General features: G+C 28.3%; 1 protein-coding gene across 2 annotated transcripts; it reads left to right on the top strand.

Annotated features, from left to right (window-relative positions):
* The first annotated feature begins 314 nt into the window (after positions 1 to 314).
* LOC129959117 (uncharacterized) lies at positions 315 to 8,820 on the top strand. 2 transcript variants are annotated; one of them, XM_056071933.1, is made up of 3 exons: positions 316 to 468; positions 6,669 to 6,727; positions 7,232 to 8,820. In XM_056071933.1, the coding sequence occupies exon 3, from the start codon at positions 7,260 to 7,262 to the stop codon at positions 8,685 to 8,687; it is 1,428 nt and encodes a 475-aa protein (XP_055927908.1). In that variant the 5' UTR covers positions 316 to 468; positions 6,669 to 6,727; positions 7,232 to 7,259; the 3' UTR covers positions 8,688 to 8,820. The 2 variants fall into 2 exon arrangements, with proteins under 2 accessions (XP_055927909.1, XP_055927908.1); XM_056071934.1 differs by lacking the exon at positions 6,669 to 6,727 and having other exon boundaries at positions 315 to 468.
* Positions 8,821 to 14,838: the final 6,018 nt, after the last annotated feature.

A 14,838-nucleotide genomic window follows, 5' to 3' on the forward strand; every position in this document is an offset into this window, starting at 1 on the left:
TATAAATTGAATGCGCCTGTGGAAAATTCAGCTTTCCCAAGCTCTCAGCCCCACTCAACATTCCTTTCTAGTCAAAAATTAGATTCATAAAACGTAATTATGAGCAAAAATAAATAAATTTTATCCCGGCATTATCCTTTTATTAAAAAAGATCGTGCATAAATAAGGTCTGCCTTCTTCATAGATCCCGATCGACAGTCGTCTACACTCCACCGTATGCATTCCAAAAATGCGCTTCATTCTTGGCGTGTAAATAAATTTTCACTTTTTGGCGCAAAAATCTTTACCGTAAGCAACCATACATCTATTCCCCTATTTCCATCACTACCGGAAGAAAACCCGTCCTCCAGTGCTACTTCCCCCCATCGCTTCTAATGCTTCCCTCACTATTAACTTCTAGTGGGGGGTTCAAGCGTCCTCCGGTTAACCAGTCTCATAGCGTGATATAGTATTCATGGAATAATCGTTGTAAGTATCTTTTTTTAAATTTAAGAAGGTATGATGTAAAAATTAAAGCACACACTGAATTGATTGTCTATTTTCGGGATTGTACGCTGCATTATATAATAGTCTTTAATGGTAAAGAAGAAATATGTTGCATAATTTTCATTCAACAGCCATTTAAATGTGTGTTGACATTTGGTTTGGAAATTCGTTTGATGTATAATAAGTTTCAAAATGAAAATTTCATAACTCAAATTTTTATGAAAAGGTGATATTTTTTGTTTGAGATTGCTAAATGCCATGTAAATTTAATTCTCAGAGACAGGAAATTAGGAAAACTGTGCACTCTTCCATCTTCATAAAGAAAGTGCTCTGATTGTACCAATTTTTAGGACGCAAAATCATTCGTTTTATAATGAAAATTATGTTCCATCTCGTATTGTGATGTTTAATTTTTAGAGTTTGTAATGATACTGAATTTTACCTTTCATTTTTCACAACAGCATTTTATAAAATTTTTATTTGAAATAATTCCTTTAGATGAATTCAAAATTTTGTTTTCTTTTCTTGACCTTTATTGAGCATTGATTAATGATCAATTTCTTTTGAATTCAAATGCTTCGTTTTCAGAATTATAATTGTCATTTGCTTTAGATGGAACTATATTGTTTTATTATCATTTGTATATGAGATGCTGCTTGCAGATTTGATTCAAGAAGGGTCTGTTGAATTTTGAATATCAAACATTTATAACTAGCAAATTAAATTTTACCTATCAGGGTTGCTGCTGGGGAAACATGAAAAACTAGGGAAACATAGCAAATTTAAAAATCTGGAAAAAGCAGGGAAATCTGAAAATTTTTGTAAAAACCTGGAAAATACAGAGAATTTAAAATTTCTTAGTTATTCTTTCTCCATCTAAAAAATGCCCCTCTCGAAAGATTGCAAGAATAAGAGATTGCAGTAATAGCTTTCATATACTAGACCTCTGAAAATAATAATCTATGTACTCTTGACTTTCATTGCCTTGTCCAAGGTTCTTACTTTTTATTCAGGAAGGATAGATGATAATGTCTTTCTTGGGGAGTATGCAATGAAATATTGGATGTTTTCAGTTGGTTTCACATGAGTTTGAGTGATTACCCTCCCAGAATGATTTTAGCTTTTTATGCATCTGATATTTATAAATTAGTAAAACTATTATTGTATTCTTTAAAAAGAAATTTAGAAAGAAAATTTGTGTGTTAAAATTTTTTTCAGCAAATTGCTGAAGTCATTGTAAATTTTCAGTTAGTGCAAAATGGATAAGAGAATGTAGGAATAAGAGTGGACAAATTATTGCATTTCACAGAAGAAAAATCCGATAGTTATATGCTTTTCTAGTGTGATTGTCATTAGCTTATTTAAAAATACCTTGGAATACAAAATGAATTCATCTCCAATAAATTTTGCATTGGTAAGAAATTACGTTTTAGTAGAAAACAAGTAAGTGTGGAAAAAAAAAAAAAAAATCAGTTTCTGTATTGTACTTTCATCAGGAAGGATTTAAAAAAAAGCAGATTTCATAGAGATCATAGATTTCTTGGTCAAATTTTCTTTACACAGTTTTGAATTTAATGTCTGGAAAATGAGTTTGAACTAGTTATTTTTATTCTTTAATTGACGACTATAAAAAAATCCCTAGCGTTTTAAAATTTATTTTCATTCTTTCTCGTGAAAAATCATCTGTTGCATCAGTATTCGGCATTAATAAAGGTATTGAAGTGGGAAATTTGAATGAAAAATATTTCACAACATGTAATCTTATGACTACATAAAGCAGTCTGGCAGAATCCACTCAGTACTCATTAATAAAAAAAAAATCGAGAATTTTAGAAATTCAGCTCATTTAAAATATTGCCTTTTTTTTTGTGAAAATGGAGAGTAAAAGAAATAGTCCATGGCATAATGTTAGAATCTGATTTCTTGATCTCTTAATGATGAAAGAAATTTCTCTTATAAAAGGAAATTGCTAAAATTGAATATAAAGCTGTTTCACTTGTTTGGTAAGCTAGAAACATTTCACTACTAATAAATTCTAATGAGCTGGGGAAAGTTATTTATGAGAAAATTGAGTTTTGGAAAATCTTTTATGGAAACAACCCTTTATTTATATATTTGATAAAATTTGCATGAATTTTATATTCTAGTTTTGCTTACTTATGTTCTTAACCTTTTTCAGGGAATTGGAATGCTAATGAAGTTTTAAGTAATTTTTCTTTATGAAATGAAGAAAATAATAATAATGAATATAAATGAATAATGAAAATAATAATTTTCTTTAATAATGAAGTAATTTTTCTTTATGGAGTTACACAATTGTTAATAGTATAATTTAAGACGTGTGATGAAAGTCTTTTAATAAAAGCTCTGAAAAATCCTTTAAATAGCTCAGTTTCAATATTAGTTAAAGTATTTGATAATTACTGGTAATCTTCTATATTTATATTTTTATAAATTATAGACTCTGAAAAATCCTTTAAATAGCTCAGTTTCAATATTAGTTAAAAAAGTATTTGATAATTACTGGTAATCTTCTATATTTATATTTTTATAAAATTATAGATTAACTTAGTCAATGCCTAACTGAATGTATTTCATTGAACTCATAGTTATATATATTGTTGGGGAAGAAAAGCTACATCATGGTTGTTTCTTAATTTTTTAAGATAAGATTAGTCTATGCATCCTGTTTAAGACAGCAAATAAAATTACTAAATATAGTGAGGAAATTTGCACTTTCGATCCCCGCTATGTTGAATCTTATTTATTGTTGCACATATGAAAATCAAGTGCAAAATTTTCAGAAATATGAAAATTTAAAGAATACATGTATAAAATTAACAAAATTTTCAATAAAAGCTATGCACTATTATAAAACAGAAAACATTCCATGGTTAGAAAATATGCAGGTTTATGTATGTATTCATAAATGCTTAATTTTTGCAGTAATTTCTCACTAGGTACCCTGTTACAAATTATAGGATTAATATAACATTCCACTAAAAGATGTAATAATTATATATATATATATATATATATATATATATATTTGTTTTAAAAAAATATTAAACAAAATAGTTTATTTTTTTATTTTAAACTTTTTCACTGAATTTCTTCATTAACCAAGCTAAATTCCTTCATTTGATAGTTTGCTCCCTGTCTTAATGGATGGGAAAGTTCATAAATGTATGAAAATTAACCTAATAATTTTTAGCTTATAATAAATACATACCAAACTGAATTACCCATTTTGCTCATTATATTTTTCAGTTATTTTGAACTTTCAATTTCTTGTCGATATTAATAGCAATATTAATATAATCAGAATATTTAGGTATGAGCAATTAAAGAACATTTCTGAATTTATTATTATTTTTTTAATGTTTTTCTATTCTTAAATTTGAACAAAATGGAAGATGCAGGACCTTGAAAAAACATATAAGCATTTCATTGTTTTATTAAATGGATGTGTTAAAATTTTAAGTAATAAAAATTGTTTTATTTTCTAGAAATTAATATAGCAAAATATACTGTAAATATGGAAATAAAAATGTTATTTGAGAGATGATCATCAGAATCCAAAGAGGGATTGAATTAAATTTTTACTAGTGTTGTAATTTTAAAACTTTTTGAAAAAGTGACTTCTCCTATTGTATTTTTAATCTGTGAAATATTTGCCTTAGTTATTTGTACAAAATTTGTGTATTGGTGATTTTTTAACCTATTATGTAAATCTTCATTCTGTGTTTTTATTACAATTTTTTAAAGTTCGAAATATTCTGAATATTTAAAATTAAAGTATAAAAAGTTAGCTTTTTTCAACAATATGCTAATTGTCAGAGAAAAAGAAATCAATGAAATAATGGCTATATTTTAAAGTTTTCAAATTTATTATGGAAATAACTAATTTGAAAATTAAAGATTTTTTGTAATTTATCACATGGCAGGAATTTTCCATTGTGGAAAGAAAGTAGAAATTCTTTCTTGCTGCACATCTTTCCCACTTTATCTGGCAAAATTGTTAAATTGCAGATAAATATTCTTTATAAAAAAACGAGGGCCCAGGTCCCAAATTTCTTCCCATTCTGACTCTTAGTACACAAAATGAAAATGCTTGTTTTAGCAATGTTACTATGTTCAAAAGCAAACTATGAAATGTCAATAATAATACCAATGAAAGACCTGTTAACAATGTGTCTGAAATGTGCCACAAAATTTTATTAACATTAAAGAAATATTTGCTTAAATATGTTAGTGAGGAATAGTTAGAATAATTTACTGGCTTTTCCTAATTCTTGTTCACTTATAACTTTCTCACTTTGGAGGTCTCTAAAATGCATTCTATTAGTCCAAATGAGATAAAATTTAAACTACAGATTATTCAAATGATGCACGTAGCATTTATTAAACAAAAAATTTTAACATGAAAATCTGCCATTAAGTGGCAATGTAAATACACTTTAAAACATTTAATATGCTTTATAAATATTAAATAACACAAAAAAAAATGTCATTAAAACTACTCAATATGTCCTCCCTCATATTCAACAATGTGTTCACAGAACTATATTTGCCCCGTCTGACTGGAATAAGTCTGTCAGAATTTCAAGAACATAGTGCCAAATTTTGTCCATCAGATCTAGCACAGATGCTGGTTTTTCATGGATAAGCATCTTTTGGTACACCATGGTCTTTTGAGAAACCTCACAACCAAAAGTGGCAGAGTGTGAAATCCAACGAACAAGGAAGCCATGTAATTGAAAAATTATGACTAATCACTTGTGAATCTATGAAATGCTTTTATAGCAATTGTTTTACGTGATGATGTCAGGAAGTGCATTATCCTACATAAAAATAATGTAATTATAATAAATAATACATTCTTTCTTTTAATTTCTTTGTCTTGATTTTTGTATTTAAAATTATAGTTATTACATGGCCATTTCTGTACTTACAGCATTTGTGTCTTCCTTTTAATAGATAAATTGGGTAGTAAAATGAATAGTTATGTTTTAAACATTATGAATTGCTACTAACTTTTTTCGTTAAATCTTGTTTTGTTTATATTATGTGCAGTAATATTTTTCTTAGTCCAATCGTAATTTTTTGCTTAAATTTTTTCCCTATTTACTTCCTTTATGTTTTGTCAAACTTTTCAGTGATACAATAATGGGAAAATCTATTAAAGCTTTAGAACTAAATAGCTTCACAATGTATTCTTTTGAAATAAAAGTGAAAAAATACTCCATTCGTAATAAGTAAACCAATAGGGATTTTTCTTATGATATATAATATACTGCTTAATTGTATTACGATTGTATTCTTACGATTTTTAATTGTACTGCTTAATTGTATTATCAGGTTCACGAGATTGAAGTTCTTCATGGATTATTTTTAGTTTTGCGTTTCCTAGAATATTATCAAACTTTTTTTGTTGAATTTAATTTTTAGCATATTTTTCATTAGTCTTTTGCACCTGAATTTATTTGATATATGACATCATAAACTGAATTTTAATTTTTTAATCATATCTTTGAATAAGAAATACTTCATTCAGACATTCTTCCATTTCTTTCTTTCTCATAGCAAAATATTTAATTTCTGCCACAATAATGGCTACTTAATTTTTGCTTTAAAGGATCTGTATTGCTTTGAAAATGGCTGTAGTAAGAGTAGCTGAAGTGTACAGATTGCTATTAATGGCAAGTTTTAAAAATTGCATAATTTGTCTTTTGCTGTTGTTTTAGAGTTCTTGCATTTCAGACTTTACTAATTTCATATTTTAACTATTGATCCATGAAAGTATTGGATTATTTGAGCTATTATTAAATTTTATAAATTCAAATGAAATAGTTTTCTGTATTTGTGTCGTTGCCCCATGTTACTGCAAGTATATTAAATTGAATCATCCATGTCGTATTGTGTCACAATTTGTATAAATTTTGGCATTTTATGAAATTGAAATGCCTAGTAAATATTTTACCTTAGCTGAATTTATAATATCCAAGAAATCTAAAAACAATGTTTTAAATGCTTTTTGTATTATTTGTTGTTTATATTACTGTTTTATGTGAAATGTTGTTAATGCCTTTTAAAAGTAATCTTTAATAGTTTTAATCATCTTTAATAGTTTTTAATAAACATTGAAGATTTCAATATACTCAATAAGTTTCTCTTTTCAGGAAGCCTATTACTTAAAGAAGCTAAAAAATTAGAAGATATAGACTAAAATTTTAAAAAGGTAAACTGATTTTTCATTTAGCATACTTGCAATAACAGACTGAGCCTTCAAATAAATTAAAACTTATATGAAGCAATTTCTTTTTAAAATTTAGATCGTCTCCTTAATAAAATAAAAGGGTTGATTTGTTATTTTGCAGCTGTATAATGAAAACATATCCATTTAAAATTATGATTGGTAGATGTAGAATGCACCCGAATTTTTTTTTATGTAAATTGTCCCATTTTATTTAAAAGAAATTTATATTTTATTCTAAAATAAGTAAGTATAATTTATAGGATGGTTAATTTCAAATTCATTGGCTCTCAAGAATGCCAGTTTCTCTTATTTTCCAAATGCTAGCAGTTTATATTTTAACATAAATGAATTTACACATGCAGAAGTTCAATTTATAAATTATGTTTAGAAGTGTCAAGTTCTTTAACTTGGAAGTATGTCTTAAACTTATGCACTTAATGATGTAAAAAATTACTGATTTGGCTTGTTTCATTTGTTCAATGATAGGTATAAAGACAGCAGGTTCTAACTAAAGATGGCTTCCAAAAAATATTTTGATATTGGAGATTTGGTGTGGGCAAAGATGAAGTCTTTTCCTTTCTGGCCAGCCAAGATAGTAAACCCTCCTACAGATACAAAATATTCTGCTCTTAAAAAGGCACGGCATTATGTATTCTTTTTTGGAAGCGAAAATTATGCGTGGATACAGGATCAAAATATTGTACATCATTCTGAAGAAATGTTACAGACTGCTTCCAATAAGAAACAATCAAATGGTTTGAAATTAGCAATAAAACAGATCATCGAAGAAGCTCCCAAAAAGGCTAAATCGCTAGCCAAAGAAAAGGAATCTCCTGAAGTATCGACAAGTGGTACTGAAAAGAAAACTGCTGAAGTACAAAGAATGAAACGAAAAACTGAAAGCCCAAGAGTTCGAAAGAAGGCTGCACCCAAAAGACGTATTGTGGATGGAACTGCAAATAGACGAACATATTCTGTTACCAGGCATGGTTATGTTGAACCTGAGCTAGGTCCTGTAATTAATTTACATGAACCCAATGAAACGGTAAGAGTAAAAGATGTCAGACCATCAAAAGCGAAGATAGGATTTATTGGTCTTGGAATGATGGGTCAAAGGCTTGCTAAAAACCTACTCATTACAAATCACAAAGTCACAGTTTGGAATCGAACCTTTGAAAAATGTATAGATTTTGCTAGAGGTGGAGCTTCTTTTGCACTATCTCCATGTGATGTAGTCCAAAAGTGTGATATAATTTTCTGCTGTGTTTCTGATTCTAAGGCCTCAAAAAGTGTGGTTTTTGGACATCGTGGCATTCTGGCAGGTCTTGAAAGGTCGCCACGTGGATCAAAAGGCTATGTTGAAATGACTACAATGGATCCAACTACATCAATAGAAATTGCAGAAGCCATCACCAATAAAGGTGGAAGATATCTTGAAGCTGCAATTACTGGATCATTGGAAATGGCTGAAGGTGGAGCTCTGTTAGTTTTGAGTGCAGGCAATCGGGAACTTTTTTTGAAATGTAAGAGTTGCTTTTTTGCCTTCTCAGACAATGCGTATCATCTTAGCTGTGATGTTGGCAAAGGTTTTAAAATGAGACTAATTCATAGTGCGTTAATTGGTGTATTACAGGCTGCCTTTGCAGAAGCCATGGTTCTTTTGGAGCGTTGTAATGTTTCTCAGATAAACTTCTTGGAAATCCTAGAACTTGGGCCATTATATTCACGCCTTATTTCAGAAAAAGGACGATTTTTTCTGCAATCACGTTCCTTTCCAACTGATAATTCGCTTAAGTATCAGCAAAAAGATTTGCAATTGGCTCTTTCACTGGATACTGACGGTAAACAGCCAATGTTAATCACGGCAGCAGCAAATGAAATCTTCAAACGTGCTAAATTTAACAATTATTCTGATGTATATGCTCTTTACTCGGAACATTAGTTTTAATGTCAGTTTATTGTTTTGCTATGCTATGTTATATGCCTGAAACACAGATATGCTTTTTATTCCAATTCATTGTAAAATGTTATAAAAGATTTCATAATCCATTAAAGCTATCATTTATAAAATTTTATTTTCAATTAGTTGTGTCTTTTTATTGTTTAGTCTTAAACTTTTATATTTTCATTTTATCATCATTTCTCGTTTTGTATTCTGAAACCAGAGCAGCTTAATTATTAAATATATTTAATACTAATAAAGCACTTTATTTCTTAAAATTAAAATTTAATTTTTAATGTTTATTGAATTTTGATTGAAAATTTAGGTACATGGTTTCCAAAATTAGTCCACATGTTTTTCTGAGCTTAAGAAAAGACATTTAATTCTCAAGTAATTGTTCAAGTTATTGCATATAAATGCCCCCCCCCCCCTCTTTGATGCAGGTAATGAAAGAATAAAATTGCATTACAAAATCTGTTTATATTATTCATAGACTATTTCTATTAATGAATTATGGAAGTTTTTGTTTGTGTATTTTCTTTATGAAACGCAAGAATTTTGATGCTGCATGCAGTTTGAGAGCTGTATAGTTGCAAAACCAGTATGTAAAGACTTAAAAGATTTTCTAGACTTGTCAGAATTGTAATTGAACTTGATAGATAATGTATTCTTTGGATTGCCCGTGAATCTAATAACTTTTAATATCTGCAATTGTCATGATTATATTTCATAAGACTAATTATCTCTGCCATCTTCTTGCAGTGTAGTTTCTGATCAAAATTTATTATCTGAAATTGTATATTGGAAGCTTGGTAAATTGGCTCTTATAAGATATTTGATTGGCCTTTTTGTCCCATTTTAATGTGATCTAGCTTATTTGAGAAACTGTCATCAACACTTGAGTCATGGTGAATGGGCTGGTAATCTCTTTACAGGGAATTCAAGACGTATCTAATGAAGTGAGTTTTTGACTGAAGAGAAACTGAAAACATAGGATCAATGACATGTAATGAAATTTCTTTACTGAAAATCTCATAAGTTATAAATGGCCATTAATCAATGTGCAAGAATTTTTATTATTTTTTTTTGGTAGGAAATGTTAGTAGTGTGAATATGTGAATTTTTTGAGTAGCAGTTGGACCAAACTTATTTGTTTACAGTGATATTCTTTTATGCAAGTCAGAATTTGTAGACATTAAAGATATTTATCGAATGGATTAAACCCAAATGCTCCAGAATATTTTGGTTGACAAATTGCTATCAGGCTCTCAACAGTGCAGAAGGTAGGGAAAATACTCATTGAAAAGTACGCTTGTTTATTGTTCCTGTAGATTATTGAAATTATTTTTTGTTTGCATTTCTTTTTATGTTAATGCTGCATTTAAACATATTTTGTAATCATATTGCATGTTTGTCTATTAAATTAATTCATTTTCCAGGTGAATTTTTTTTAACTCAAAGTAATATTCGGACTCCTATTTTTTTTATCATGTGCGTTTTAATATAATATTGATCCCATGTAGGTCGTTAGTTTTGGCACTCACTGCATATTAATGTATTAACAGAAATAAAAAGATACATATGAAATAATATTATGGAAAAGAAGAAATTAGACGCATGTTTGTTTTATTGGCGAAGTGCAATCGTCGGAAGAAAAATGCTCGTCTCGGGATCCTGCAACAAACACTACTATTGGCAAAAAGTCACGAGGGAAAAATTACGTGAGTTTATGTAATATTCGAAGTAAGGCATGCTATTTTAAGAGTGAAATAGATGTATTGGTTCCGGAAAATAAACTTATTTGCTAAAGTTGAATTTCAGTTTGCATGATGCATGGTATGATGAAAAAGGAAATGTTAGGGGGGGGCGGATGCTTTTTATTAATTGCTAAGTTGTTGCTGTAAATTTAAATATGTAATATGTATGTAATAAACTCGATTTATCCACGTTCTTAAAATTACTTTTTCATCGCATAAAATTAAACTTCACTTCTGAATTGTGTGCGGTTTTTTTCACGTTTCTCAGAGTGCATCTAAAATAAAAGGTATATAGGTATATCAGTTAAATTTAAGGCAACTGTCTTCTTAAAATCATATAAGCTCTGAATACATTTCCGCACCTTCTTTATCTTGTTATCTAATTGCTTCGCTCAGTGTATCGTTCACTGGTCATGAATAAACAAAGAAATTCTTGATAATTACTAAAAATTAAACTCTTTCTTTATCAATGAGGGAAAGAATAAAGATGTGATTTCCAATTACTTCATAGTCTACAGCTTTCCCAGTAACGACACTATATTTTATATATATATATATATATATATTATTTAGCACAGTGTTTTCCAGTTTTAAAACCAGCTTCAAACAAGAATTCTTTTCTTTCTTTTTCCTTTGTTCTTTTTCGCTCTTAATTCTTAAAAAAAAAAAAAAAAAAAAAAAAAAAAAAAAGCAGGTGCATTTCTAGTAAGACAAATAACTTAAGTATTTTCACACGAAAATCTTTATTATCGATTTCTCGAAAAAAAATTATAATCGGAAAATTGTAATTGCTTAATGTAAAAAATTACCCAGTTAATGTATATTATTTTTTCAACCTTTTACTAATAGCTTCTCCATTTAACGTGCATGTGAACTCTCGAGATAATTCGTTTTTAATAACGACGCGATATACATGTCAGCCTCAAAGAATGAGTCCTTTCAATAATTGATGGACGGCTGGCATACGTAGCTCAGAAATAGCTCTTATTGTTTATTATTGAATCACGTGCTATTACCAGTTAATAACACCATAATAGCATTTTCCCTTCTTTTATTTCATAATACGTACACTTTTTTTAATTTTTGTAAACTAATTCGATTGAATTTGTTTTTCAGTCGCATCAAATAACTAAATGAATTTTCACAAAAACACACACCGAATTTTATTTTAGTTACGTAAGAACTTCTTAAAAAGCCAATAATCTGTACAAAGAAACTGGTCGTCAAACTCTGCGAGTTTAATATATTTCATCAACACACATCGTATAGAGGGGGCATTCTCTTTATATGTTTGTATTAATAACAAATATCGCTCCATACCAAATAGCTTCATGAGATTACAACTGTCTGTATTCAAACCTAATTTTATGAAACAAACTCAAAAGATCGAATTCAATTTGTTTTCTATTCGAATAATAGATTTTCATGACGAGTAGTTATTTCAGTGCTGTATTCATCTGTTAGAACATGAATATTTTTTCGATATATCGTGATATCATTATTTATTTATAGCTATTATATGTTATAAACAGCATCTCTTAACATATTAGCTGATCAAAACGACTTCAAACAAAAGGAAGTTTCAATTTATAAAATAAAAATATTCGTTTTCTTTTGAATAAAAATAGTTATAAAATATTGTATTAAAACCCCTATAATAAAGTGTGTCAATTCCGAAGCAATGTCAATTTATAACTTTGCGTTTTTTTCAATATATTGATTTTTTAAAATTTTATTCTTTTAACTGCTGACTTAAAAAGACTTCAGTTTTTTTTTTGTTTTTTTTCATTCTTCATAAAAAAAGACAGGAAAACGGCATAATAATGCCTTTAATAAGTAAAATTTAGTAGTTTTAATAAATCATGAATTAAAAATCTGATGTCTTGAAAAATTAATTTTGTATATGAATTACACAATTTTTTATTCTTATTTTAATAGTATTATTGGCAGATTGAATGCTTAAGAATTTTAACAATAGATATGTTATATAGCTAAAATGAATCATTCAATTTACTAATTCAAAGCTCAAAAGAGACGAAAAATAGTAGTTTTGAAATGAGTAAAACATTAATAACAAATATAATGGAGGGTAAATTTATGATGTAATGCATTAAAAAAATTTTTAAAAAAGGTCTTGATGACGATAAAATAAAAGGAAAAATATGATCATCATTAATATTAACTCGATGAAAAAAATAACCAACACTCAAGTACAAGGCTGTGTTTCTGAATATTAAAATTCTAGCTAATTATCTTTTATTTCTAAGTATTCTATCAACATTTTTGCATATTATAAAATTTGAAATGAAATAAAATAAAAATAAAGTATGAAAAAATAAAATGGGGTGGTGGTGGTGAAGAAAGGATTATATATATAAAAAAACAGTTAAAAGATTGAAAAATCACTAAAATATCTTTATATTAAAAACAGAAAAATAATAATTTCACAAAAGATTTCTTAAGACAATTAAATACAGGAATTTTTAAACCAATTCAAAATGCTGTGTACTTGAAAATAAAAAAAAGGAAAGGAAAAAAAACCCTTTTAAACTGCGTGAAAATTTGAAAAAAGCACAACATATAATCCAATCACATAAAGTGGAATAAATTGTAGAAACAAAATTTATTCATTAAAAATAATCTTTATCTTAAATAAAAAATAATATATTGTAATAAAAATATATATAAAGAAATGGGAAAAGAGGATTTTTTATAAGATATTAAACAAGAAAAATTATACACTTTTGGAAATATAAAAGCGCATACTACAGAAAAGCACACGGATTAAAAAGAAAAGAACAATACATATTTTCCACCGATGTGCAAAACAATGCCTTGAAATCCAAATATATATATATGTTATATTTGTAAAACATTTCCAAGACTGATTCTCAAGTCACACAAATTCGATAAGTATCGGGATTTCCGATATATATTGAAAATTCGATAAGTATCGTCAATTCGATATGTATTAAAAATTCGATAAGTATCGGAAGTTTGATCAAGACGATGGAGCACTCAAACCAGTTTTGAAAGGAGTTCAGCCGCCTGGCGAAACGGGAGGTATAATGGAACATCTTTTTTTATGCGAGTATGCTTGAATGTAAAAATGCAAGCTGCGAATAAAATTGTGGAAAAATTAATAATTTTTGATTTTATTTCTGATTATGAATATTTAGCAATTAAACAAAATACAGTCAACAACCTTCTGATAAACGCAATTATTTTTCCATAAAGGTATCATTTTATTAGGGAGCAGAAAACAGTTTTTTCCATATGTATTGAGGGTAATGATATGCTTAATACAAGTATTTTATACATTAAAACATGACAGTGTCTATAGAAATATTAACAAAAATTATGTATGGCTGTGAAAAAGAATGAAGAGCAACAAAAATAAACACTGACCGATAGCAAAAACGAAATCGAAAACGTAAATTAATTGTGAATATTAATTTATTATATCGCGATTCAACGTGAACTATTATTGACGATCATGATTTCGATAAATCGATATTTTTCGAAAACTGGCATCGAAAAATCGATTTTTTTTTCTTTCTCTCGATTAGTTTGAAAATCGGCACAGCCCTAATTTAAAGTTCCTTTCAAATATTTGAAAATTCGTTTTACAAAATTCCAATTTGAAACTTTTGAACAATCTGATGTTCCTGACACAATGCTTACCGATTACACAATATTAGGCCGAGTTGCTGCAGCTAAATATATTAGGCTTCTCGATAGGGCATTTTCTCATCAACATCAGCATCATTTTCACTTGAGTTATGTCTTTCACAGTGAACAATTACAGTATTTGACTCATCTATCTGGCGTCGATTGAGGATTCTTTTCGCATAAGCTGACTTCTGAACAAATTTGAAACCATACTTTATTTGTTTAATATTCACTCCAAGAAAGTAGTCAAGAGAGTCAAATATTACTTGAAATTCATCACTGAGTTTATGAACAAACTCTTATATTTCTTCTTTGTTGCTTCCAGCAACATAAATTATCCACATAAATTACTTCAAGTAACTTGTCTTGTTTATTCGCATAAACAAGCATTAATCAGAAATGGAAGATTTCATACCTTGAATTTGGATAAAAACCGCAAATCGTTTGTTCCAGCAGCAGCGAAGAGCTTGTTTTAAGAAATATAGACATTTCTTGAGCTTGTGCACTCTGATAGTTCATCATTGTAACCTTCTGACTGTTTCATGAAAATCTCCTTTTGTAATTTTCCATATAAGAATGCAGTGTAAAATTATTGCATTTCATGATTGCACAATAATTTATTTGATAGTGAAGATTGTGGTGTGGGTGAAATGACTTGTAGACACATGTTGTCTTTTATGTGGTTTATTGGTATCATCAACAAGAGGCACATGAGTACGCCA

The sequence above is a fragment of the Argiope bruennichi genome, chromosome X1 (genome assembly GCF_947563725.1).
Source record: "Argiope bruennichi chromosome X1, qqArgBrue1.1, whole genome shotgun sequence".
Lineage (NCBI taxonomy): Eukaryota > Metazoa > Arthropoda > Arachnida > Araneae > Araneidae > Argiope > Argiope bruennichi.

Coding starts and splice junctions, on each gene's coding strand:
- LOC129959117 (XM_056071934.1), top strand. CDS start 7,260: ATGGCTTCCAAAAAATATTTTGATATTGGAGATTTGGTGTGGGCAAAG.